Source organism: Miniopterus natalensis, chromosome 15 (genome assembly GCF_054644295.1).
Source record: "Miniopterus natalensis isolate mMinNat1 chromosome 15, mMinNat1.hap1, whole genome shotgun sequence".
Taxonomy (NCBI): Eukaryota; Metazoa; Chordata; class Mammalia; order Chiroptera; family Miniopteridae; genus Miniopterus; species Miniopterus natalensis.
In genome coordinates, this window is record NC_142095.1 from 51,267,178 (window position 1) to 51,280,632 (window position 13,455).

At 42.3% G+C, this 13,455-nt stretch overlaps 1 protein-coding gene across 6 annotated transcripts in view; it reads right to left on the reverse strand.

The window, feature by feature from the left end:
* The window catches only part of FOXP1 (forkhead box P1), a 538,679-nt gene that overhangs the window by 43,531 nt on the left and 481,693 nt on the right, over positions 1–13,455 (reverse strand). For all 6 annotated transcript variants that reach the window (XM_087825127.1, XM_087825126.1, XM_087825122.1 and 3 more), the window contains one exon: positions 6,490–6,594. In XM_087825127.1, coding sequence (XP_087681253.1) covers positions 6,490–6,594 — 105 coding nt within the window. The remainder of the gene's footprint in view (positions 1–6,489; positions 6,595–13,455) is intronic.

Genomic DNA, 13,455 nt, shown 5'->3' on the forward strand with positions numbered 1-13,455 from the left:
CCAAACCCTACAAGAAAAAACTACATTTCATTTGCATTTCTGACTAAAATCTATTTGCTATAAAGAAGTGCTTTTAAATGTTATTTGCTTCTTTTCGAGCAAACTGGTGGCACTGGGCCTGTTATCTTTGGCAAACTTGTCTGAACTTTTCTATCTAATTTTTATAGATCACTAGAGGGCACTGTGGTATCTGGGCCACTCTGACCTCTCTGAGTACTGGGAAAGGTCTTGAACTCCTGAACAATGTCAGAAACGTGAGAGACTTTTTATAAGAGGAAAAAGTTTTTTGGTAACACCCAATTTTTATTTTTCTAAACTCAAAAATGCATGATACGTGGAAAAGTCAAATTCATAAAAATATTAAGCCCATTTTGTAACGCACAGACTTGTCACCTGAGATGGGACAAACCGTGAGGCTGGAATTCAATTTGCATACACCACAGTAAAGATGGCCAGTCCCTCTACATGGGCTGTAATTTCAATGCAGAACATTCAGGCGCGCAAAGTGAGAGCCACAAATGGGTTTGAAACAATTTATGATATCCGGCCTCTTTCGACATGTATTAGCATATACCTGGTTTCTTTAACATACACTTTGTTTTTCCAAAACCACAAACAGAGTTGCTGGAATTTCATGTGGAAGTGCTTAAGGGGCTGAAAGTTAACACCTTTGTGATCCTCGCAGCCTCACGGTGGCTGCTGAACAAAAGCCTCTTTGTCGAGGCTTTCTTGAAATGTTTTCTTAACATGTTCCAAGTAGTTTTAGGCAGGGAACTAAAGTAAACAAGATGTTACCATGATAAAAACACTTGTGAAAACATTACAGAAAGCACTTAGTAGTTTCTTTCACATAAAACTCTTCACAGTTTCGAGGAGTAAAATTCACAGAAAAAAATTTTAAAAGCAAATTACCAATGAAATGTCCTCTGCTGTCTACAACCCTAACCTTTTTGAAAGGGTCAAAGTTTCAGCTCTGGGCATTTTCTTTCAACATTTCTTTCTGTGTCATCTACTGGAGCACATATAAAATTTATTTTGGCTTCAATAAATTATATACAGCTCACTAATATTCAAAGAAATGTTTGTTTTGTTTTGCAGTGGTGTTTTTTTCCAGGAGAAATAACCAAAAAACGGAAACAACAACAAAATAGCCACCAAAGATTTCTTTCAAATGGATACTAAGCAAGGATACAAATCACATTCTTATTAGATGTTATACAAGTGAGCATCTAAAAGAAAATCTAGGGAAAGGGTAATATTTTCCCCCAGCATGTAAGAGTACCTGGTATTTGTGAAACCAGGGTCTGCGTCTGATTTTACATTCTCAGTTGGAAACAGGAAAATGTGGTCATGATTTAGTCTTCAAATTCACCCTCTACCTTGCCAAATATGAGTCCCTCTTTAAAAAGAAAAAGGGAAGAATTAGAAACCCATGTTTTTACTGGTAAAGATTGTGCATTCAACCTGGTTTGAAGGAAAAAGTGGGAGAAAAGGGACCCATCAGGAGCTCGGCCCGCCCCCGGCCCCCAGCCCCCCCCCCCCCCATGCCCATGGCACGGGCTTGTTTTTGTTTTTCTGCATCTGAGGATTCCAAGCAATGCCGGGCTCGGCTCGAGGGTTTCATTAGCGTTAGCAGGAGCACCTGCTGGTATCAGTTAACTCTAACAAATACAACAGTCACATGATAACTCATGGTTGATAGATCTAAAAAAAAATCAACACTAAAACTGCAACTTGTTTTGAGAAAAAATGAGAAAATAACTGCTTACAACAGAGTGGATACCTGCGGATACTGACGGAGAGTCCCTGTCAGCTGTGCGGGTGGTGAGCTGTACAGTGTTTATCTTTGAAATCAAGGTCCTGTGGCAGACCTCGCCTTGGGAATAAACACTGCAGAATGGTCACAGGAAAGTGTCAAACCTGTGGTTTTTATTTACCAACAGTTATGATATTTTTCTCGGGAGGTACAAAAAATATGCTTCATCTTTAGACCTGTGAGCCCCCCAAACCTTCCCTCAACCCCTCTCTCTGTTAGCAGTGGCTTTTGATTGTCAGATGGGATTTTTATCCTGAATAACTGATCCTGGCCTCTCTGAACATTACATCGTAGCAGCCTGAGCAACAGAAATCAGAAAATAGTTACAAACCACAGTCACTTTCCCTTCTCACACTGAACTCTCAACACCAGGTGGAGCGCGGGCCGGGGCAGTGTGACTGTGTTGGTGGTGAAGGAAGGAAGGGGGCAAGACATGCGTGGATATGCCCCAAAAAGGAACAAATGTAAGGGCTCTGTGGACTCAAATGAAAATAACACTGGATGGCAATGACCAAGGAACTGCAAAAAGATTTCTCAGCTAAAAATGTCATGACACCAAAAATTTTATCCTGTGTCAGAGGTCAGCAATCTGGTCCAAGGGACACGGTCACTCCTCACATGTGGTCCTACGGCTGCTTTGTCCCACAATGGCAAGGGGAGCAGTTGGGACAGAGACTACCATAGTTATTTGCTGATCCTTCACAGAAAGTTTGCCATCCCCTGCCCTAAAGTCACATTCAACCATGTGGGAATTTTTACCAGAAATGTATGATTAAAAAATTATTAGGAAGAGTCTTTTCTGAGACGTCAATGCTGTGGATCATAACAACCCCTTCCCAGGTACCAGGCAGAAATGTATGGACCTTTTAAATTCTCTCTCCTTAAAAAACACTTAATTAGATAAATAAGAAGAGAAGTGCTAATATCTTTAAAGAGTGCCTACAATGGCCTAGGCTCTGTACATGATGCACATTTAATTATAACAGCCCTATGAGGTGCTTACTGTTACTATCATCCCAAATGACACAAGCTGACACCAAGGCTCAAAGATGCCATGTAACCAGCTCAAAAAGCACACTCACTAACAGCCAGTGGCTTCCTGCCCAATCTGCCTCCTGCACAGCTTTCTTCATGCTGAGGGCTCCGTGGGAAGCGTAAGTTAACTGAATGCACGGCCTCCAAGCAGGGGCCCTGTGCAGGAGCTTGAGGAGAGCAGGTGCTGGGAGCCAGAATGCCTGGCTCTGGACTTGACACCACCTCTTATCACTGTGAGACTTAAGGTCTCTGTGACTTAGTTTCCTCACCTGTAGGCTGACAGTAATACTTCAACAGCATCACTATAAGGTGCTTGCGAGGACTGAGTGAGTTATCTATGTAAAGCACTTGAACTGTGCCTGTCGCACAGGTTCAGGGCCATTTAACCATGAGCTCACAGCAGGGGAGCGCAGAGCGAGGGCCGGGGAATGCAGGTGAGGAAAACCTAAGAAGCAGCCTCATTCCCGGCCAGAGCGAGGCTGCCTGTTGAGTAAGTGCCTTGGAGAATCCAAGCGCCACTGTATCAACTTGCTCAAACCATGAGAAAACACCTCCAAAGATGGACAGACAGAGCAGGGATGAGAAGAGAAGAGGGTGGCCCGGAGACAGCTGCCTTCAGTCTACAAATCCGCAATCTGAGGAGAACTGCTGGAAACATCGCTTCCCAAGAACAATGACCCCACGATGGCATCGCTGACAGAGGCCACGTGGTTTCGCCTGAACCATAAGTTGGGTGGCCCTTTCATCCAGTTCACTGGGAAGAAAGGCTGGCTCCATTAAAGCCGCTGGGCTTGCCCTCGACTGCACTGAGATGCGGTGACAGAATCTGCAGGAGACTTACTGTCCACTATACCAGGCAGGAGACCGACACCTCAAGACAACTCTGAATTTCCAAGAGCTAAAATCATGCAGAAGAAAATCAAAATCCTCCGGAGAGTCTTCCCACGAGCATCTCCTCTCCCTGTGCTGGTTCTCAGCACCTCTGTGCACTCCCGGGAGCCAAGCCTCCCTCCCAAACCCCGTGTGGTTCCAGCGAGGTGCCCGTCTCCGCCCGCTCTGGAGGAGGGCAGGTGAGGCAGTCCTGGTCCAGCACGGTAACCGGCTCACAGCACAACACATGACTCAGCCTGAGCAACGACAGCCTGCACACGACTCTTTCTGGAACAGAGATGCACTCTGGGATTGATAAACCTGTGACCTGTAATGTGTCTTCAGTCCGTTCCACTGGGAAAGAGCCCAAGAATGAAGGAAGCACGAAAGAAAATAGAGCTAACAGACAAAGAACCAAGACTCGAACGACCTTGTCTGCACCTCTGGATGCAGCCACTGGAAGCCAGCTACATACCACCGGACCTCCTAGTTACAGAGGCCGATCACCATCCAGGATCCCCCCCACCTCTCTTTCCACGTAAGCCAATTTAAGTTGAGGTTCTACAGCTTGCAAACAAAAGTCTTCTGACAAGTGGAAGTCAGTAAGTAAGGACTAGGAGATGAGCTACAGTTGCAGGTTGGCAGCGGGCATCCCAATACTATGTGCCCAATACTATCCGAGCAGACGGGCTGAGAACATGTCACGTCATGACGCCATGTGTAAAACCACTGGATCTGACAGGTGGTTTCTCACACAAGAGCCAAACTCCAAATATCATTAAAAAGGGGCTTTTTAAAAAATTTTTTTATAGGAATCAAGTCTAGGTAGGCCTCAGTTCTAATGCTCTTTAGATTCTTTTTTTAGTACTAGATGTGGTTTGAAATTGTGCTGTCTCCTTGTGGAGGTATCCTTTTGCATATATACATACGTATGTGTGTATGTGTGTGTGTGCGTGTGTGTGTCAGCTCACATAATAAATAACCTATTATTTGCAGGTTAGGGTGGAAATACTTTTGGTTATTAACAAAATTTTTTATATGGGTTGAACTGGAAACTACCCCTTCTCCTGTGACTCTAAAATTGATTCATATCACCAAAATATATTGACAGCAATTTTATAGGTCTAAAGACTTTATAAAAATAAATCCTATTTACAGATGTTTATCAGCCACTCTATAGATGAGTGTAATTAGCACCAAGCTGGAATTGAAAAGTGGTTTCTGCAAAGGTCTTTTTCTCTTAACACCTAAATAGGAATCAGCAAATGACCAGGAAATAACAATACAAAGATTCTATAATGAGTGATTTATAAGAGAACAAAGCCCAATAGCACTAACTTGAATCATAATTGCAAAGGGCTATTGCTTAATTTAAAATAAAGTATCACTGATCTCGACTTGATATTCAGAAACAACTGTAGGCATCTCTTCCTAAAAAATTGTGCATACTTCAATTTTTAATGAACACATAACGCTGTTAAAGTGAAATATTAAAGCTGGGGAGCTATGGAACAGACCCACAGATTTCCATTCATTAATCAAAACATGACATTCAGCCCGGCCGGGCGTGGCTCAGGGGTTGAGCATTGACCTAGGATCCGGGAAATCGAGGTTCGATTTCCGGTCAGGGCACATGCCCGGCCTGCGGGCTTGATCCCCAGTCGGGGGCATGCAGGAGGCAGCCGATCCATGACTCTCTTATCATTGATGTTTCTATCTCTCTCTCCCCCTCCCTTCCTCTCTGAAATCAATAAAGATATATTTAAAAACAAACAAACAAACAAAATGACATTCACCCAAACGCCTTGCAGGTAACCCTAGCTCTATCTCCAAGGGTAGCTTTAGTATAACATTTGACCCAAGTCCATCAAGACAGATAGAGAGACTGTGCTAGCAATATAAAGACCTTACAAGACCAGACCCCTGCCTCTGTTTCCTGGGGCATGAATGAGAGAGAAAAGCCGGAGGAGAAGCCCCTCCCACACTCCGTGGTAAGCCCCGTGCACCTAGGTACAGAGGAGCTGGACCTGTGCATATATCCGATCGCTGCATGGTACAGAAACGCCTTAAACATAATGTACTGGTACTTTCATCTACATGTCAATGGCTCAATGATATTATCAATATATTTACGAGATGTCAACACTGTAGGGAAGGGAAGGGAAATGCTAAGATGCTTCAGGCGGCCGAGCCCATCACGCCCGGAGATGCCTGACCGCAGTTACGGACTCCATGAGGCACCCTGAGTTTTAGTCAGTTAAAGTTACTGCATTCTCCCCATCAGGACAAGGGCCTGAACAGGAGGCCACGGCAATACAGCAAGGTAAGAACCAAGCTGTCGGCATTTCCTCAGCATCCACTTTTCACGTTTAGAAAGTCATTTGCGTGAAAACAAAGAAGAGGCCCAATCAGCAAGCTGCTACTGGCCAGTCACTGACGCCAATTTGATAAAAGCGGTTAGTGAGTATGCCGCTGATTTGTTATGTAGGGACATGAATAACAGTGAAAACTAAGTTACCGCAAGTTTAACACTGGGAGACTCTCTTTAACCGCTGTGGTTCTAAGAAAGCGGGTACACACAGGCTCACGAGTGCCTGCCACTGCCCTGCTCTCAGGGGCAGCCCCCAGACGGCGAGCCAGGCCTGGAGGGGCAGAGCCGCCCTCCCAGCAGCGGGGCGAAACCCTCCAGCAGAAGGCATCTCGTGAGGAAAAGCGTGGGCAGGGGAGGGGATGGCTACGAAAAAGGAGCAACGTAAAACCGTTCTTACTTTAGAAACGACGGGAAATCTTCGCACACTGCCTCACAGCCGGGCCACTTGCACACACCGTGCCCGTAGAGCGGGTGGCTTTGGGGGTGTTCCTCGTGCGGCAAACTGGAAGAAAACACAGGGAGGGTCAGAAAGGACCTGCTGCCAGGAACCATCCCCCAAACACGAGGAAAGAGGAGCCCAGCAAGGCCCAAGGTGAACAGGACGACTGGGTTTCCTTTGCCCACGGATTTCACTAATTAATTCTGCATTATTGTTTAAAAGCGAGAGTTAAATCCCCACATGTGAACAGTGCAATGTCAGAAATGTACCACCCTGTATAAAAAGTGTGACAGGCTTTGGTTAGAGGCAAAGCTCTCTACTCAGACTGCCAAGGATTCTTTAAGAAGCTAGAACTTATCTTTTAATCTGCATAATGAAATTGTAAAATCTGTACTTAATTTTTATTCTGTTTTCTACCCGGAAGATTATACACTTTTCTCTTCCCTTCTGCCATAAACTACTTCAGCATAATTCACACAATCTTTTCATAAGTAAATTTTGTCACGCAAACAATAGTGCAATTAAATAATTGAGAATGATAAAATAATTTAGAAAGACAAACATATCCAAGTAGATGATTAGCTTAAAAGAAAAAAAAGCAAACTGTAGCAAGATCATATCCCTAAAATTACTGACACCAAGTGTGAGAAAAAACTTGGCGAGAACAAGAGGGGGTTAAGCCTGCAGCGGGGCTCCAGTCGGGCCCTGATGATCTGGCCACATGGATCCACGCCGTGGGCTGCTGGGATCCAGGCCACAAGGTGCTTGGGGAAGCGTGTCTGTGCACTTGCTGATGAGCCTTAGTCTCAAAGATTTTCTCTATTAGGCTCCTGTATCCAGACTTCTTTCAGATAAATTATTTTTACAGTTGTTTCCATAACCTTAGGTTCCATCAAATAGAAATATAAAACTAACACCAAAAGTTCTGTTTTGCACAGAGTGCATTCTCTTCAAGGAAAGGGCTATTTTGCAACTTATTCCACTGCCTCTTCCTGACTTTGAACTTCAAGCAGGGTGAATTATCTCTCTCTCTCTCTCTCACACACACACACACACACTCTGCACACACAGGAGCCTTGTATGTTATTTTACTATTTTTGTTTTCTATAGAGAGGGGAAGGAAGACAGAAACATCAATGTGAGAGAGAACATCAACGGGCTGCCTTCCTTATGTGCCCCAGCCAGGGATCCAACCTGCAGCCCTCTGGTATGCAGAACCACGATCCAACCCACTGAGCCACACTGGCCAAGACACGGGTCTTGTATTTGACACTACCACTAAGATGTATATTCATACATTGTGTTCATTCACATTCATACAGCAGACATACACAAATGTGACTCGTCCCTGACTTATAATTACTCCGCAGCGATCATTAAAAATAAACACACTTATGCAGCTGTGAAAAAGGAGGACCCCTTCCCCTCTGGGACAGCATGGGGGGACCTGGAGAGTATTGTGCTAAGTGCAATAAGCCAGTCAGAGACAGACAAGTACCACATGGGCTCACTCATATGTGGCATCTAAGGAACAAAATAAACTGATGAACAAAACAGATCCAGAGACATAGAAGCATGGAGCAGACTGAGGGATCAGGGGTAGGGTCGGTGGGTTAACTAAAGAACTTATATGCATAACTCATGAACACAGACAATAGTGTGGGAAGGCCTGGGGAGGGGGCAGGATCCGGGTATAGGGGGTCAATGGGGGGAAAACAGGACACCTGTAATACTTTTAACTTATTAATAAAGATAAATTTTTTAAAAAAACCATGAGTGTTTTTCTGCACTCAACACACACACACACAGAATGACACCTTCACAAAGACCAATAGGTCTCCCTATGGCTTTTGAATGATTCTGCTGAAAATCTAATATAATTTGAAAGTAATGATAAGTTACTTTTCCTTAAAATAGAAAATAAACCTGGGAACAAGAAGAGCAACGAAACAACTGTACAAAATTAACTTACAAACCACTGAGGGTGGCCTCCTGAGAGCAGCACAAGGAGACCAGGGCGGCCACAGTGGGGGGGTGCAGCCCACTGCACCGAAGGGAAGGGTCACTATCATCCACGCTTATCTTCAGATTTTTTAATGAGTAAAATAGATACGACCATATGAGATGATGGAGTTTAATTAAACTTATTATGATAATCATTTTATGACATATGTAAGCAAATTTTTATGCTATACAATTCTGTTGTATATAAATTATAATTCGATAAAACAGAAAAAATAAATATGATACAAAACAGAATATTTAAAAATTATTGACAACCTTCTAACTCCTAGAATTCTCAGATATTCTGATATAAGGAAATCATTTATAAAATAATATTGCCACCCAGCCGGATGTGGCTCAGTGGCTGAGCGTCGACCTAGGATCCAGGAGATCAGGGTTCGATTCCAGGTCAGGGCACAGGCCCGGGTTGCGGGCTCGATCCCCAGTCGGGGGCGTGCAGGAGGTAGCCGATCAGTGACTCTCTCATCATTGATGTTTCTATCTCTCTCTCTCCCTCTCCTTTCCTCTCTCTGAAGTCAATAGAGATATATTTTAAAAAATAAAAATAAAAACATAAAAAATAATATTACCAATAGCTTGAAAGAAAAACCCTAACCATAATTATTTTCTTTACCAATTTTATTAAGATTAAAGTATTTTCATAATATTAATAGTTTATATATATTTATTGTAGAAAACTTGGAAAACGTTGAAAATAAAAAAATATATACTCATACACATACGTATTTTTGACAAAGCATGAAAATTTATGTCATTCTTTTGTATTCAATATAAGTTTGTAAATAATTTCTCATGTTATCAACCAGGCTTCAAGGACCTTCTTTACTGATCCGTAACAGTCCATTACACAGTATCTTACCTCTAGTTACATGCCAAAGTTTATCTAACCACTCATCTGCTTTGGGCACTGAGGCTCCTTTCATGTTTCCTTAATTTATGAATAATGTTAGAAACGAAATTCACCAGGCTAAACATCCCAGTATATCACTGATTTTTACCAGACGATTCATTCAGAGAAAAGGAATCACTCAGTTAACAAGTACTAAGTTTTGAAATTTACTATAAATATTCTGTCAAGTTGCTCCTGAGAAACAGGACAAGCCAGTGCATTCTTAGCCATTACACATATTTTTGTGCGATTCTTTAAGTTGGAAACCTGGAACCTCAACTAGTAAGGATATAAAGTTAATATCAATACCGGTGAACCTCGGAGATAGTGTGGGCTCAGCTCCAGGTGACTGCACTGCAGCAAATACTGCAATAAAGCGAGTCACACAATTATTCCCAGTGTACATACAAAAGTTATGTTTACACCGCTCTGTAGTCTATTAAGTAGGCACTAGCATTATGTCTAAAAACCAATGTACTTACCTTAATTAAAGATACGTTCACGCTACAATATGCTAACCACTGTCTGAGCCTTCGAGGAGTCATAATCTCTTGCGGCAGGGTTGCCACAAACCTTCAAAAACCTTCAGTTTGTTAAAAACAACATAGTCTCTGAATACCTAGCACAATAAAACTAGGTATTCCTGTAGTTAAAAACTGCAAGTGGCTATTCTGCTACGCTTTTTCGGTTAAGCCGAGAGTGTCCTGAAGATGATAGTATGAAAGAAAATACTATGCAGACACTAGAGGAGTTTATGACTACAAACAAGATGTACATGATTTAATATGATGTTTGCAGCTCTCCCCCCATCTCCTGCTTTTTTTGGTAACATATCTGTGAGGGCTCCATGGCCTGAATAAAAACTACTCTGCTTTAAGGATTTATTTTTAGTTCAACTTGGTCAGTAAGGACAGATGACAACTGACCAAGGCCTCAGAAGGACAACCAGTGATGCCTCAAATCCAGAGAAAATCAACTCACACACAGACACTGTCACACCCTTGGAAGTCCCCTTGAAAATTTGCCTCTAAATTAAAACCATATTCTTATTATAAAAGGATTATCTGCTCTTATTTTTTTGAAGTTCACATAATACCGAGCAGGCCGCGGACCGCGACTGGGAGAGGCCGCTGCAGGCTCGCCCTGCATTTCCTTCTGCTGTATTACAAGTCTACAAAATGGAAACATACTCACACTGTTGTCCCTTGCTTTTCACTTTTAATATACAATTGGATACTTTTAAATATACAGTTGTCTGAAATAAAGTGCTTGGTTTTGAAAACAAAAAAACCGGGACAGAACGTCTAGAAAAACACGTGACGCTGTAACGACTGCCGCCTCTGGGGCCGCGACCCCGGGGCCGGGGGCGGCGGTGGGAAACTGAGTTTTTACACGATCACTTTCTGTTTCTTTTGGAGTTTTTATTTTGCTTGTTGTAGGAATTTTTTGCGTGCAACTGTAATTTTCCACATATATAAACACATACACACCCACGGGAGAGATCAAGCGCCCTGCCGCCTCGGTTCTCAGGCACCTCTTGCCCTGCGGCCCCGCCCAGGGTCACCTCTGGCTCCCGCGTTCCGCACGAAGCACTGTCACCCCCACCAGCTTTCCCGCCTCATCGGAAGAGTGGGACTGACGCTCATAGTCGGGCTGCCTTGGAGGACTCGCCAAAAAGGACAAAGAGGGAAATTTAAAACTGAGGGAAGGAAGGAAGGTTTTGCCCTGAATTAATTAGGACTACACTCACAGGATGAAACAGGACGGGAAAACGGCGATGTGAGCATCTGAAGGTCAAGTGCAGCCTGTGGCCAGGTCACTTACAAAAACCGTTCCAGGGCGACCCCCCGTGAGCGGTACCCCTTCGGAAACGCTGCCCAGGCCAGTGACAAATAAAGACGCACTGGTTTTGAAGAAACCGAACGAAACCTGTTTGCCCCCAAATTAAACTTCTTAAAATTGAGTCAACTGCTTAATAAAGTGTTTCTTACTATAAACTCCCAGGCTGAAAATTCCTCAGGGCAGGGATCGGGTCTAATTCATCTCCACATACTCAGTACCTCCCCCAGAACACAGGCTCAATAAACGTTAGATGGATTCATGAAGAACAGACAATAAATAATTATATTATTCTATTTAATTTCTGTACACTGAGTTGGATATCCACTTTTTATTTTTGAAGGTAAAGACCTGTGTTAATATTATTATTATTATTGAAGGCAATGACCAGAATGCTGCAAATATGCTGTAGAAAACAGCATTCTGACACTTTCAACTAATTTTATTCTGAATATATGAAATACAAATAGTATGCAATCAAGAAAAGCAGTTGATTTAAATTTCTCAATAATCCTTGATGTGTAAAAATTAAGCATAATTTTAACAAAAGAACAGTGACAGCATCTCAGATCAGAAAGAACCAGCTTGCCATGAAAAGTGTAATTATACATAAATATGTAGTAACAATTCCTGACATTACATAATATTAAATACAGTATATATTCAGTATGGTATAATGTCATTTTCAAAGACATTTAAGAACTGTTTCTATTTACTCTTTTCATACCAAAGTATACCGGGCAGAGACTTCACTTCCACACTGGTGTTAGCTTCGGAGAAGACCTTGCATAACGAAAGGATGAAGTTCCTCAATAGTGCCTCCTCACCACTGCCCTCTCAAGTTAACCAAACCAAAACTCAAGCCTAGAATCATTAAACTCACCTGCCCAAGCTAAGAACAGCTCACTTTCAGTCTGTAGTGTTTAGCGGTCCTTACACCACTAGTCCTGTAAGCTAATTTTCCCCGTGGCAACCAAGAGAATAGTTTTTGAAGGAGATAAAAAGAATAGAAACCTTGCTATACCCCAAGGTATGTCCTGCTAATTCAAATGCCCGCCACCCCTTCTGCTGTGCCCGGACCTAAGTCTCCTGTCTGTCCTTTAAGTCTCCCCCAAGCTGTTTTTTTTCTTTTCCAAATTTACTTGTTTCCTTCCTCTCTAAATTTCTGATTCATCTGTAACAAAAGGCTACATCTGTTTCCATGAGGATTTAAAGCTTCTCCCTCAACCCCCCAAGAAAACATAACCCAAATTATAAGTTGTATTTTATTTCACTAGCATGTTATTTGCTAAACTAAGTTAGGGAAGACTTCCGGTCACTGTCCAATTACTGAAAATTGTGGAATACTTTTTTCTTTTTTAAGTTTTATTGAGATAATTCACACTCAATATGATTCACTCATTTAAAGTACTTAATTCAGTGGTCTTGAACATATTCACAGAGTTGTGTGACCATCACCACAATCTAATTTTAGAGCATTTTTATTAGGCTGAAAAGAAATCCTGTACCTATTAGCAAGTCATTCCTCAATTCCTTCACAACCCCTATCAACCACTAATCTACTCGCTGTTTCTAAAGGCTCGCCTATCCCGGGATTTCACATAAATGGAATCACACAATATGTGGTCTTTTGTATCTGGCTTCCTTCTCTTACCATAATAGTATGTAGGTTTATTGACACTGCAGCAAGTATCAGTCCTTCGTCTCCTTTTTATGGCTAAATACTATTCACTGCATGAACATAACATGTTCTGTTTACCCTCTCATCAACGGATAAACACGTGGGCTGTTTCCACACTTTAGCCACTGTGATTAGTGCCAATATGAAAACCCAGGTCCACATACTTGTCTGACCATGTTTTCAATACTTTGGGCTATATATCTAGGAGCAGAACTGTTGAGTCATGTAGTAACAAGAGTTAACATTTTAAGGAGTTAATTGCCAGATTATTTTCCAAAGCAGCTGCACTATTTGAGGGTTCCAATTCTCCACATCTTTGCCAATACTTGTTGTATGGCTATCTTAGCCACCCCAGTGAATGTAAAAGTGGATTTTTGTACTTCTGATTTGTATTTCCTTAGTGACTAATGATGTTGACATCTTTTCTTTTTTTCCCTCCCATTTTTTATTATTCCTCACCCTAGGCTATGTTTATTGATTTTGGAGAGGA